General features: G+C 35.7%; 2 protein-coding genes across 2 annotated transcripts in view; one reads left to right on the top strand and one right to left on the bottom strand.

Annotated features, from left to right (window-relative positions):
* LOC116176334 (cytadherence high molecular weight protein 2-like) overlaps positions 1-4,587 on the bottom strand; it is a 14,760-nt gene extending 10,173 nt beyond the window's left edge. The window contains exon 1 of the mRNA XM_031494847.1: positions 4,518-4,587. The gene's annotated coding sequence lies outside the window, so the exon portion shown is untranslated. The remainder of the gene's footprint in view (positions 1-4,517) is intronic.
* Positions 4,438-12,864, top strand: LOC116176335 (sodium/bile acid cotransporter-like). The gene is made up of 8 exons (XM_031494848.1): positions 4,438-4,524; positions 10,427-10,552; positions 10,737-11,061; positions 11,108-11,358; positions 11,406-11,843; positions 11,892-12,078; positions 12,127-12,202; positions 12,252-12,864. The coding sequence occupies exons 2-8, from the start codon at positions 10,460-10,462 to the stop codon at positions 12,358-12,360; spliced, it is 1,479 nt and encodes a 492-aa protein (XP_031350708.1). The 5' UTR covers positions 4,438-4,524; positions 10,427-10,459; the 3' UTR covers positions 12,361-12,864.
* The last annotated feature ends 1,541 nt before the right edge of the window (positions 12,865-14,405 follow it).

The raw sequence follows: 14,405 nt of genomic DNA, 5'->3' as shown, positions 1-14,405 counted from the left end.
AAGGATAGGTACAAGCCAAAGAAATGTTCTGCATTTACAGAAAGCGACCTAAGAGGATCTTTTATTTCAGCCCCAGATGACAGTTTCAAAAGTCATACTTGAAGTATCGTTACTTAGCAACTTTAAAGCACGTGTGTTTTAAAGGCCTTTTTTCGCACGCATTTGAGTGTTTAAAACGGAGATTGTGATTCAGGTATAATAAAATAGTTATTTATATAACAAGAGCGCGAAGTTCAATTTCGCGCATTGAGACTGAAGGTATTTTGACGAGGCGAAGCCGAGTTAAAATATCAGTCAAATGCGCGAAATAACTTCGCGCTAGCGTTATATACAATATTTTTTCTACAACTGAACCGATTGTTAATTAAATTTGCTGTTTAAGTTCAACTTTGTCACGTGCGCGAAATACTTTTTTTCTATTTCGGTGTCACAATGACGATTTTGTACAACTGTTTTCGGCCGAAAACAGTTGTACAAAGACAGTGATTATAGTCGTTTTTTTTTGGTAACTCATCTCTTAAGTTGGCAGTTACTAGTTAGTACAAGTAGGTACTTCGTTGGGTACTTCCATGTTTGAACTTCAAAATGTCAGTCTTACTACGCTGCCAACCTAAAACTTAACGGCATAAAAAGTGTTCCCAACATAAAACATGTTAGTTCTAATGTTCCCTATAGTTTCTGATAATGATTTTTTTAATTAAATTAAAGCACCGAAATAGAAAAAATAGTATGAAAAACGCGTGTTACAATGCTTTATTGTAATACTCCTATCTTGCGGACACTCGTGGCTACGCTTCGCGTCGCCACTCGTGCCACAAGATAGTCGTATTACAATAGGTCGCATTGTAACACTTGTCTTTCAATATACTATTGTGTACTCCGTGGACGAAATCAACGTGTTTGGTCATTCTTTAAGAGATAAAGTGTTACTTTTTCTCTCGGAGGGAGAAAAACGCGTCGCGGGACAAAAACACACTGAAATGTCAAACACATTTTAATGATTAATGATTACCTTTATACCATGGTGGTATAATCAGCCTAGGATTAAGGACGGGGGGCTTTGGGAGGGGCTACATACAGTCCAAGACCCCACGCCCTAAGGGCCCCAGTCTAAGGATGTACTTTTATGATCTAATATACAGATTTTGTCTTTCTTTTTTTTAAAGCGGTTTTCTAGTATGTTAAAATATATTAATGTCTGTTTTTGCTATTCTGAAAAATCTGTAGGTATTGGTATCCGATAGGCTTAACCTTTACTTTAGTAGTAGTATACAGGGTGCCCATTATGTATGGAATATAGTATATATCTCGGTAAATATCGAATGACATAAATTGATGAAATCCCTTGATTTTAAACATCTCATTGAATAATTTTCTATTGTTAAATCCAGAAAAAAAGCTGTATAAAAAACAAAAAAAATGACATTCATTTGTAGAAGTGCTTTATATTATCGAAAATTGTCTGCAACAAAAATTAATATCAGGCTAAATTTGGCCTACAGAAAACTTAATCCGGTCCTGCATATTGCTTTTCTTCGGGCACGATCCCCACTTGTTTGGCTGCCAAATTCCACTTCCGTTTGAAATCCTACAGTTCAATTACAGTCCCACCCTTTTTAGCGCATTTCCACGAAAATAAAAAATGCGCTATTGTGACCACTTTGTCCGTCCGTCTATCCGTCCGTCTGTCCGTCCGTCCGTCTATCTGGACGCTACTATAGTTCTTTATCTTAAGAGCTATTGTTCTACTTTTTTCGCCAACTGGTTCGAATTTTTTACATGTTCGACAATTTTACACTTTTGCCGTTTATTGACGCGTTTATAATTTTGTATTTCTGTCTGTCGTCTGTCTGTTGGTCTGTCGGCCTGTTCCTTTGTCCCTCTATCTGTCCGTGTGAACGATAACTTTGTTTAGAAATGTCCGATTCCTTTCAAATTTGGTACACATATCTTATTAAAAGTAAAATCGATGCTTCGTTTTGCGCATGCGCAATCCAATTTTTTAAATCGTTAAAGTATTGCTTTTTGTATTTAGGCACCTCGAATAAAAGTAAAACTAATGTCCATTAGAAAATTGTGTTTGAGCATGCGGAATCTATTTTTTTTAATTGGTAGGATATCTAAATTAATGAAATTTGGTATGTAGGCACCTCAAGTAAAAGTAAAATTAATGCTGAATCGAAAAATTTGTTTTGCGCATGCGCAATCCAATTTTTAGCGCATTTCCACAAAAATTATAAAAAACGCGCTATTGTGGCCACTTTGTCCGTCCGTCTGTCCATCCGACTGTCCGTCCGTCCGTCCAGTCGCTACTAATTCTTTATCTTAAGAGCTATTGTTCCACTTTTTTCGCTATTTGGTTCGTTATGGCGTCGAGGCTTGCAGGAACTCTGTCTGTGTCGCTTAAGAAAAAAGTTACAATAAAAAATCTGTGTTTTTCATATAGCATAATTTTACACTTTTGCCGTTTATTAACGATCCTCGAGAACGTTTATGTTGTATTGCTGTCTGCCCGTCTGTTTGTTCGTCTGTCTCTCCGTCCGTCTGTCTGTCCGTGTGCAGTTGTGCGTTGTCCACGATAACTGTTGTATTTGCGCAATCCAATTTTCCTTTGTTAAGATATTTAAACGAAATTTTGTATGTAGGCACCTCGAATAAAGATAAAACTAATGCCGAATCAAATAAATTTGTTTTGCGCATACGCAATTCGATCCGACTAAAAACACATTCGTTGTTTGTGAACCAATTTTTCTAAAATTTTAGGGTAGGATTCTTTTTAGAAATTGAAATAGCAAGCCAAAAATGGATTGCACATAACTAGGCACATAATATGCAACTCTAACTTTCTTATTTGTGGTCGAGTTTTTGCGAAATTTTAATAGAAGTTGCACCTTATACAAATGGGAAATGAATGCGTGGAAATGCGCTTTTTGTAAATTGTTTACGATTACTTTTTTAACTTGTTCTTCATTATGCGCTTTACACTTGACCAGTATTTCTCAAATCGCCTTAGTTCTGGAGTATTAGCCGGATACATCTTCTTGAGAACCACTGTAACTCCATTTTCGCGGTACCGCGGTTTGGTGTAATTGGAGTGCTTACCAAGCAGATTGTCAGAAAAGGAAATTTTTGGGGAAATTCGACTTCGTCTTAAATTTTCACATTCCGAGGCACTCTTCCGGACATGAAATAGCTGCCCAAGAATTTGATTGAAAATTACCATCAGGCAGTACGTTTCGTCGTCCATAATAACCACAAAATCGTACTTTGTTAACAAATTTTCGTACAGTTTCCTCGAGCGCTTCTTTAGCTCCAAATTCTGCTTTGCATTCCGGTCTGCCACAATCTTGGTCTTAAAACTTCTTATTCACTTTTTAGGCCACTTCCCTTGACGCCGGATTACCAAACAGCCCTATGTAAAAACAGGTAGGTAAAATATAAAATATAGTGTTTGACGAACACTGACTTAAAGGTCATAACAAAGCAAAGCAAAATATTAATATTGATCAAGGAGGTAATGTTTCAAATGAACCGGAATCTCCAAAACAGACAAGAAAAGAATTGTAATCTACATTTCAAAAAGTGATGTGGATCCAAACAGTGGTGTATCTGGATTTACTCCAGAGGAGTTTCCTGTAGTAAAAGTTTGTGGGGAAAAAGAAAGATTCTTTTCGACTTTACGTAATGCTAATCACTGCAATGATGGACAATGGTTGCAATGGAACGTATTATACAAGGGCATGCAAATACAATGCGTTTTTTTTGTGAATAGAGCCGACATTATTTAGATGGTACCTACTCCCAGACTAGTTTGGAGGCGCAGGTACCTACGAACTACTAACGCCTTCAGTACAGATTGACTGGCTGTGAGAATATGTATTCTTACTCCCTTCTTACCCATGTCTAGGTTTATGAGGGCACTGAGGTTGATGGTTCCAAGGGAATTAATGGCCCTAACGGGCTGGAATATTTCAAGTTCATAGATAGTCGCAAATAATTGCAAATGCAAAAATGCAGACTTTTGCCCCCACCTGCCTTAATCATATCGAAAGACAAGTCAAAAAATATAATCACCACACTATCATACAAAACTGCTGCGAAAATAAAAAATTTGTTTTCCTGAAGAGCCCTTCTGTAAAAGCTCGCCATTTTGTACAACTAGGTATCAGTTCAAGATGGCAATGCTCCTGTCAAAGTACAGAACCCATTTCAATAGGGCTTTTTATTTCACCCGAAAATTAATGGGCATTTTCTACAAAGACAAATCAAGAAAGTATAATTACGAGCGCCTACAACGCTGCAGCCCGCCATGATCAATTATTTACTTAGAAAGGGGCTATAATAACCTTGTACAAGCTGCTTTTATTCGTTAATTACATTACGAAATGTTATTAATATTTTGTTGGCGTATTACACGTTGAAAGTTAGTAGACTTCGCGACTTCAGTCGCTGCGGTACGATTTCTACTTTCAAAAATTGAGCAAATACCTTGCATTAAACCAATTTAAGTTACTTACCTACCAGGTAAATATTTCCGCTTTTTATTTTTCTACCATGTCATTCAACCAATAATTTCTATTTACTTCCTACACCAACATACCAGGCATGGCGACATTACAACTTCGTGGTGCAATAAAATAGATCACCGATTTCAATATTTTAAATGTCGCATAAAAAGGACACTTACTAAACCTGATTGTCAAGGCAAATTAATATTACCTAGATTAACATAAATATAAATTAATCTTGAGTGAATGTTAACGGCATACTTGCATTAATTTTTGCACGCTAGGTACATATTGGTACCTACATTTTTGTCTTTTTCAAATATAATTCCAAATGTCCCGTAGTCATTATTCTTACCTGTATACAGGTACTCATAATAGTCATAATGGTCCATTATCGGCGTTATGCAAATCGATCTTTATAAAAGTTTGTGTATATACATACATTTACTGTACAGAACAAAAAAATTATTGTCCCATAATGTCCATTTTTTATTAACCAGATTTTGCACTTATTATTTTTGTTTAATGGAACATTCTGTATATCTTTTATTATTGAATATGCAACAAAACGATAAAAATACTAGTAACAAATTTTCTGCTCAGAACAAATTCAAAATAACACTTAGTGCGAACGGCGAACAAATTGACCAGTTAGCAGATTTCATTGTTCATCATAGACAATAAATTCTTGGTTCTTTTCAATATTAACATATGCCAAATTTAAAAAAAAAAACATTGATTTGAAGACCAGTACCAGAAGTACCTACTATTGGTTGCCATATTGCACTCTAATTCGTCATAAATTTACGTTAAAATTATTACAATTTTTGACCAGAACAGAAAAGCACTTCTAAGTTGTACCTTTGGAGGTCAACGATTTAGTAAATAGATTATTAATTAAGTGGACGATATACGGCAATAATCAAATTACGTGAGAGATGAAGTTTATTAGCGAGTAATTGAAATTTTTCAAGATTACGTGTAGACACGTAGAGATAAAGACCTCTGAATACAAACAATAATACAACATCGGAGTTTAATCGATTTCATAGTGATCTAGCTGCGTCAGAATTATCCACATCAGATGTTATCTATAGATATTTCGTTAATTACTAAGTTCATAGGTTGCTGCCAATGTCCTCATTACAACAAAACAAGCTAGATACTGAGTGTTTTTCTGTGCAAGTATTCGTACCCCTGGATAGTTTTGGTTCATTCCAAAGGGGAATCTCCAAAATCCCACTTATATCTAGAAGTGCTCATACGCCTAGAAACTGAAAAGAGGTGCGACTATATCCATTCCTTGTTTGGGTAGGTATCCACTAAAATCCATTTAGCATTGGTGATTTTGACTTCCATGTCTGGTTACTTCAGTTCATCAGTAATTCATAAATTGTAATAAAGTTCTATGATTTATGTTCAATTCCACAACAAATAATTTTTAAACTGAGTGGTCATTGCCAGAGAACGTAATGGGGACGACCGAGACGATTTTAGGGATGTTTCGGTTGGAATTGTTCAAATATTGTAATTAACAACAAAGCTACACGTATCTTCCCTTAATAAATTGTAATAAAGTTCTATGATTTATGTTCAATTCCACCAGAAATAATTTTTAAACTGAGTGGCCATTGCCAGAGAACGTAATAGGGACGACCGAGACGATTTTAGGGATGTTTCGGTTGGAATTGTTCAAATATTGTGATTAACAACAAAGCTACACGTAGCATCCCTTAATAAATTGTAATAAAGTTCTATGATTTATGTTCAATTCCACCAGAAATAATTTTTAAACTGAGTGACCATTGCCAGAGAACGTAATAGGGACGACCGAGACGATTTTAGGGATGTTTCGGTTGGAATTGTTTAAATATTGTGATTAACAACAAAGCTACACGTATCATCCCTTAATAAATTGTAATAAAGTTCTATGATTTATGTTCAATTCCACCAGAAATAATTTTTAAACTGAGTGGCCATTGCCAGAGAACGTAATGGGGACGACCGAGACGATTTTAGGGATGTTTCGGTTGGAATTGTTCAAATATTGTGATTAACAACAAAGCTACACGTATCATCCCTTAATAAATTGTAATAAAGTTCTATGATTTATGTTCAATTCCACCAGAAATAATTTTTAAACTGAGTGGCCCTTGCCAGAGAACGTAATGGGGACGACCGAGACGATTTTAGGGATGTTTCGGTTGGAATTGTTCAAATATTGTGATTAACAACAAAGCTACACGTATCATCCCTTAATAAATTGTAATAAAGTTCTATGATTTATGCTCAATTCCACCAGAAATAATTTTTAAACTGAGTGGTCATTGCCAGAGAACGTAATGGGGACGACCGAGACGATTTTAGGGATGTTTCGGTTGGAATTGTTCAAATATTGTGATTAACAACAAAGCTACACGTATCATCCCTTAATAAATTGTAATAAAGTTCTATGATTTATGTTCAATTCCACCAGAAATAATTTTTAAACTGAGTGGCCATTGCCAGAGAACGTAATGGGGACGACCGAGACGATTTTAGGGATGTTTCGGTTGGAATTGTTCAAATATTGTGATTAACAACAAAGCTACACGTAGCATCCCTTAATAAATTGTAATAAAGTTCTATGATTTATGTTCAATTCCACCAGAAACAATTTTTAAACTGAGTGGCCATTGCCAGAGAACGTAATGGGGACGAGCGAGAAGATTTTAGGGATGTTTCGGTTGGAATTGTTCAAATATGTGATTAACAACAAAGCTACACGTATCATCCCTTTATAAATTGTAATAAAGTTCTATGATTTATGTTCAATTCCACCAGATATAATTTTTAAACTGAGTGGTCCTTGCCAGAGAACGTAATGGGGACGACCGAGACGATTTTAGGGATGTTTCGGTTGGAATTGTTCAAATATTGTGATTAACAACAAAGCTACACGTATCATCCCTTAATAAATTGTAATAAAGTTCTAGGATTTATGTTCAATTCCACAACAAATAATTTTTAAACTGAGTGGTCATTGCCAGAGAACGTAATGGGGACGACCGAGACGATTTTAGGGATGTTTCGGTTGGAATTGTTCAAATATTATGATTAACAACAAAGCTACACGTATCATCCCTTAATAAATTGTAATAAAGTTCTATGATTTATGCTCAATTCCACCACAAATAATTTTTAAACTGAGTGGTCATTGCCAGAGAACGTAGTGGGGACGACCGAGACGATTTTAGGGATGTTTCGGTTGGAATTGTTCAAATATTGTGATTAACAACAAAGCTACACGTATCATCCCTTAATAAATTGTAATAAAGTTCTATGATTTATGCTCAATTCCACCAGAAATAATTTTTAAACTGAGTGGCCATTGCCAGAGAACGTAATAGGGACGACCGAGACGATTTTAGGGATGTTTCGGTTGGAATTGTTCAAATATTGTGATTAACAACAAAGCTACACGTATCATCCCTTAATAAATTGTAATAAAGTTCTATGATTTATGTTCAATTCCACCAGAAATAATTTCTAAGCTTAGTGACCATTGCCAGAGAACGTAATGGGGACGACCGAGACGATTTTAGGGATGTTTCGGTTGGAATTGTTCAAATATTGTGATTAACAACAAAGCTACACGTAGCATCCCTTAATAAATTGTAATAAAGTTCTAGGATTTATGTTCAATTCCACAACAAATAATTTTTAAACTGAGTGGTCATTGCCAGAGAACGTAATGGGGACGACCCTGTGGACGACCGAGACGATTTTAGGGATGTTTCGGTTGGAATTGTTCAAATATTGTGATTAACAACAAAGCTACACGTATCATTCCTTAATAAATTGTAATAAAGTTCTATGATTTATGTTCAATTCCACAACAAATAATTTTTAAACTGAGTAGTCCTTTCCAGAGAACGTAATGGGGACGACCGAGACGATTTTAGGGATGTTTCGGTTGTTGGAATTGTTCAAATATTGTGATTAATAACAAATCTACACGTATCATCCCTTAATAAATTGTAATAAAGTTCTATGATTTATGCTCAATTCCACCAGAAATAATTTTCAAACTTAGTGACCGTTGGCAGAGAAGGTATTAGGGACGACCGAGACGATTTTAGGGATGTTTCGGTTGGAATTGTTCAAATATTGTGATTAATAACAAATCTACACGTATCATCCCTTAATAAATTGTAATAAAGTTCTATGATTTATGTTCAATTCCACCAGAAATAATTTTCAAACTTAGTGACCGTTGCCAGAGAAGGTATTAGGGACGACCGAGACGATTTTAGGGATGTTTCGGTAGGAATTGTTCACATATTGTGATTAATAACAAATCTACACGTATCATCCCTTAATAAATTGAAATAAATTGCTAGGATTTATGTTCCATTCCACCAGAAATAATTTTTAAACTGAGTGGCCATTGCCAGAGAACGTAATGGGGACGACCGAGACGATTTTAGGGATGTTTCGGTTGGGATTGATTAAATATTTTGATTATTAATAAATCTACATGTACCATCCCTTAATAAATTATCTTAAAATTCTATGATTTATGCTCAATACCACCAGAAATAATTTTCAAACTTAGTGACCGCTGCCAGAGAAGGTATTAGGGACGGCCGAGACGATTTTAGGGATGTTTCGGTTGGAATTGTTCAAATATTGTGATTAATAACAAATCTACACGTATCATCCCTTAATAAATTGTAATAAAGTTCTATGATTTATGCTCAATTCCACCAGAAATAATTTTCAAACGTTGCTGGAGAAGGTAATAGATACGACCGACACGATTTTAGGGATGTTTCGGTTGGAATTGTTCAAATGCTGTGCTTAATAACAAATCTACACGTACCATCCCTTAATAATTTGTAATAAAGTTCTTTGATTTATGTTCAATTCCACCAGAAATAATTTTCACACTTAGTGACCGTTGGCAGAGATGGTATTAGGGACAACCGAGACGATTTTAGGGATGTTTCGGTTGGAATTGTTCAAATATTGTGATTAACAACAAAGCTACACGTATCATCCCTTAATAAATTGTAATAAAGTTCTATGATTTATGCTCAATTCCACCACAAATAATTTTTAAACTGAGTGGTCGTTGCCAGAGAACGTAATGGGGACGACCGAGACGATTTTAGGGATGTTTCGGTTGGAATTGTTCAAATATTGTGATTAACAACAAAGCTACACGTATCATCCCTTAATAAATTGTAATAAAGTTCTATGATTTATGCTCAATTCCACCACAAATAATTTTTAAACTGAGTGGTCCTTGCCAGAGAACGTAATGGGGATGTGGACGATCGAGACGATTTTAGGGATGTTTCGGTCGTAAAAATAAATAGTTGAACTTGAACCAGTTACGAATTTTTTTGATAATGAAGTAAAACTCATTTCTAAGTATATTTTCAAGTATCATCTCCAAACGTCACAATCTTCATAGATTTGGTGCGTAGAATTACAAGCTGACCAATTCGATGCACATTATTGATTCAAAAATTTTACTTGCTACTGAACTACACAAGTAGGACATTCACAGACTATGCTTATGCACAATCAAGAAACTAGAGACAGTGATTAATAAACACACTTGATATAGTCGGTTACCAACTGAGAGGAACATACACAATTCAAAAAATACTCTTGACAATGAGTAAAATGCGCTGTGGTGCAATGCACTCGCTTGCTGTACCCACCAAGATCTAATCTTTAACTACTGAGATACTTGTGCATGATCCGAATTGATTTGAAGTAGACAATGTAAGAACCACTTTCAGAAATACTGACGCACTCCTCTCAGTCGTTATTCCAACACTCAGTCAAAGAGAATGTTGGCCATTTTTTGGAAAGCAAGAAATGTAAAACAATGTAATTTTTCTAAGTACGGTCCTCTGTTTTAGAAGTACTTATCACCACTTATCTCTCAAGATTATATGACTGATAAATGGGCAAAGTTGTACCTAATGATTTCTGAACATCAATCTATAGTATCTGTCAGTTGCCTTCAGATGGCTTGCATTGAAATAGTGAGTTTATAACAAATTACGGTTTTATTCCATCGTTTTTTATTACTCTATCAAATTGTTTTTCATTTTCGGCTCGTGCTTTCAGTATTTATGTAAGTACAGGCGTAATTACAATTTTATCGTTTTAACTGTGCTCTCTATTCATGCTATACTATAAATAGGTCCTGAATCAATGTATTTTCAGATAAATTCTTTCCGTAACAAAATGCTGTCACCCGTAGTGATATTTACCATCTTGTTAATATGTAGCTGTATGATAAATGCTCAAAAATTCACAGTGAAGACTCAGAATGAAGAAGAAACAATTATAATGGATACAATAACCTACAGCAATTTTACAGTCGAGGGTAACTTCTCACTAAACCCCTCGCCCTTGTACTTATTTATTCACAGTAAAGACAACAAACTAGCAGAGCCCCAGAATGCTTTCATTGTACTCAAAAATGAAGCTACTACCAACGGTATTTGGAAATCCAAGGGAAGTTTTGGAGTATCGGGCGTTTTTCTAGGTAAATTATAAAACAAAAAGTCTCTAGCTCTAGCTGATGTCCATAGGAAAAACGACGGTTTTATTAAACCTACAAAACAGCAACTCTGAAATTCTGGCAAGTGGTGAGATGGCAGTAAAGGTGGTTAGACCCAAGCGCGTCATCGACACGGTTTTTACATCGACAGTGGCCACCTTAGTTTCCATAATTTATATTAACTTCGGCTGCGCGTTGAACTGGAAGGAAGTGTACTCCTCCGTGAAAAAGCCGATAGGTCCAGCTATTGGATTCGTTGGACAGTTTGTCTTTATGCCACTGGTAGGTGTACTATAGCTGATTCGCTGTAGCGAACACTTTATTTTTAGATCAGCTTCGGTTTAGGGAGATTAGTATTTCCAAACGATCCCCAAATGCAGCTGGGATTATTTTTCACTGGCATCTCCCCAGGTGGTGGTGCGTCCAATGTTTGGGTCGCCATTTTAAATGGAAACATTCATCAATCGATTACTATGACAACGATTAACACGTTTTGTGCGTTTGGAATGATGCCTTTGTGGTTGTTTACTCTGGGAGCGATTATTTTTGAAGAAGCAAAACTGGAAGTGCCTTATCGCCAAATATCGACATACGCAGTAGCCTTAGTGGTGCCTTTACTTATCGGATATCTTCTCCAGAGGTTTTGCAAGAGAGTGTCGAATTTTTTTGTTAGAATACTGAAAGCGTTCTCCGGTCTCCTTATACTATTCATAGTTATATTTGCAATAGTCTCCAATTTATATTTGTTTAAAATATTTTCGTGGCAGGTAAGATGGCCTGCAGAAATGTATCCAAATAATTAGCTGTTCTTGTAGATTATAGTTGGAGGTATGGGATTGCCATGGTTAGGTTATATACTTGCGTATGTACTTGCCAAATTGTTTAAACAATCCAAGGAACTTTGCCTTACGATAGCTGTCGAAACTGGAGTGCAAAATACTGGGATAGCAATATTTTTGCTTCGGTTCGCCTTGCCGCAACCCGAAGCAGACATAACTACAGGTTTGCAAATTGGTATATTGACATTTAAAATATACTCATTGTTTTTAGTTGTTCCTGTGTATGTTGCAATGATGACACCAGTGCCCCTAATGTGTCTCGTCCTGTATCAAAGAATCACCGCAAGGTAAATTAGAGATGGCTTTTATTAATTAAACTATAAGTAACAATTTTAGGTGCTGTGCAAGTGCTGAGAAAACTGCTTTACTCGATAAGGACCAACCCGTAACAGAACAAGTTTCAAATGACAACCTTTTTACTCTATCTGACAAGGATGCCGTATAGTAATGGCGTATTTAGATTGGAACGTAGTTTAATATTTATAAAGTTGATCTGTGATGCGATAGTATAGATGACATTGCAAGAATCCAAGATATCAATTGAAGGATTTTTGTACCTTTACTCATGAGTAATCTTTTGGAAGTTCCTATGTTCATTATTTATACAATTAGATTGGTACATATGTTTGCAGAGTCAAAACCATGTTCTAACAATAAAAAATTAAAAACCCAAAACCGCACCAAAGCAATGGCGCGCATTATAACAGCACCTCACCTTTTGCGTATCGTGGATATGGTTCGGCCCCCAATTTTTTAAACATTTTGCTTCATGTTTAGAACCCATTAAAAAAGTATTTACGACGGCATGACTAGACTAGCTCATTAAAACGGTGTATTCAATTTAAAAGAAATAAAGCAGCGTTCTCAAATTGCTTAGCGAAGACTTGCGCAGAACTTGATCTTCTTCAAAAATATAAAATGAATTGCTCCTATCACTACTATTACATTTTCCACAGAAAGGCATGGTTTAACACTGCCAGAGAGTACACAGTACTTTAAATGTGCAGATCGGGAAAATTTTATGGAAGAGCACGTACCAAAATCGAAGGAAGATGGAGCATCAATAGTCTAAATGAAATGGAACAACGAACCAGTCCATATGTTTCTATACACACCCAACTGAAAACGAAATAGAGCGTCAAAAACCTTATTGATAGCCGTACAGCTTTACAGTGGAAATTAGAATGAAAGGTTAGTTATTGTTGATCGATGATTTGAAGAGGAAGCGCTAAAGGGCTAGGTACCTGGTAAAGAACATTGAACCACTGTCTAATCGTCATGGCAGAATCAAAATCTGATTTTTTCTCATCAGGCGTAAAATCACAATGGTCATTAAGAGCCGTTTTTTCACGCTAAGTCTATCTAACGGTTAATTTCCATGGAAATAAGTGCTTTCATATAGGTTATATTTAAGATAAGTTCAGCCGAAAAATGTAGAACCGATCTTTAATATGTAATTGTATCCATTGCGCGCAACATGGCCGTCTGTGGGTAACCTCCAAAGGAATTTATTCTTTTAAATCAGAGATGTCACTATTAAGAAGATTTAAACATAGATATCTTAATACCGATTTAAATCATAGAAAAGGTTTGAACATATTTTTAAACTTAACGTAATGATTGACTTAGTAACTTGCTTTGTGTTTTATATTTAGTGATGCTTGTGTTGTTCCTGTAAAAGAAAATATTTTATTAAAGAATTAATTTCTTTTTACCGTCTACAGTAGGGTATAATTCAAATTTGACAGTGTAATTCAAAGATTATATTTAGTTTACAAGTGTATGTATTATACATAAGATTATTTTAGCATAATAAGCAAAGAATTTGGAATTATGGCACGACAATTATGACTCATGAAGTAGGTAATGAAAACAAAGCATTAAGCATTCGCTCTCTGAAAGCGATCGCGTACGTCAGTAGCGTGCAATTATTGAGATTTATATCTAACGAATAGCGCTACAATTTGTTATTTCTAAGCGGGTTGGTCCTATAATTAGGGGCTAAAGTGAATTATAAAAGTTAGTCAAAGAGAAGAATTTACCACGAACCTGAAAAAATCTTCAACACTTTGCAAGATTCCAATACAGATTGGCTCTCTTCCATGAGGGGGAGGGACCGGTACAAAATGGCGTCCAACAGCAGGAAGAATTGGAACTTTGTAAACCAGAATTTAACGTTCATCAAATTTTAAGAATTATTTTATGAAATTAAGGTCCGGTTTTAAGAAGGCTGCTCGAATAATTCAGAAAATAGGATAAAATACAAGCTCCGAGGGACCAAAAAGTTTGTCTCAATGGTACCGTCGAATTCAATTGCGCGGCTTCTGGCAATCCGTCGCCTTCAGTATTTTGGAGTAATGAAGGTTCGCAATTGCTGATGATTCCGGAAACGTCTTACGGGCATTGAAAATTCGACGTGTCCAGAGTGAGGACGCGGGGTTTTTTGTTTGCTCGTCATTGAGCGTTGTCGGTTGTAGTAGCGTGAGGGCA

The sequence above is a fragment of the Photinus pyralis genome, unplaced genomic scaffold (assembly GCF_008802855.1).
Source record: "Photinus pyralis isolate 1611_PpyrPB1 unplaced genomic scaffold, Ppyr1.3 Ppyr1.4_LG7, whole genome shotgun sequence".
Classification (NCBI taxonomy): Eukaryota; Metazoa; Arthropoda; class Insecta; order Coleoptera; family Lampyridae; genus Photinus; species Photinus pyralis.
This window is presented reverse-complemented; position numbering and strand designations above follow the sequence as displayed.

Bases quoted from the DNA above. Each gene is read 5' to 3' on its own strand.
- LOC116176335 (XM_031494848.1), top strand. From the start codon at position 10,460: ATGACTGATAAATGGGCAAAGTTGTACCTAATGATTTCTGAACATCAA. The intron at 11,359-11,405 runs GTAGGTGTACTA...CTTTATTTTTAG, and splicing joins AGTTTGTCTTTATGCCACTG to ATCAGCTTCGGTTTAGGGAG. The intron at 11,844-11,891 runs GTAAGATGGCCT...CTGTTCTTGTAG, and splicing joins TTAAAATATTTTCGTGGCAG to ATTATAGTTGGAGGTATGGG.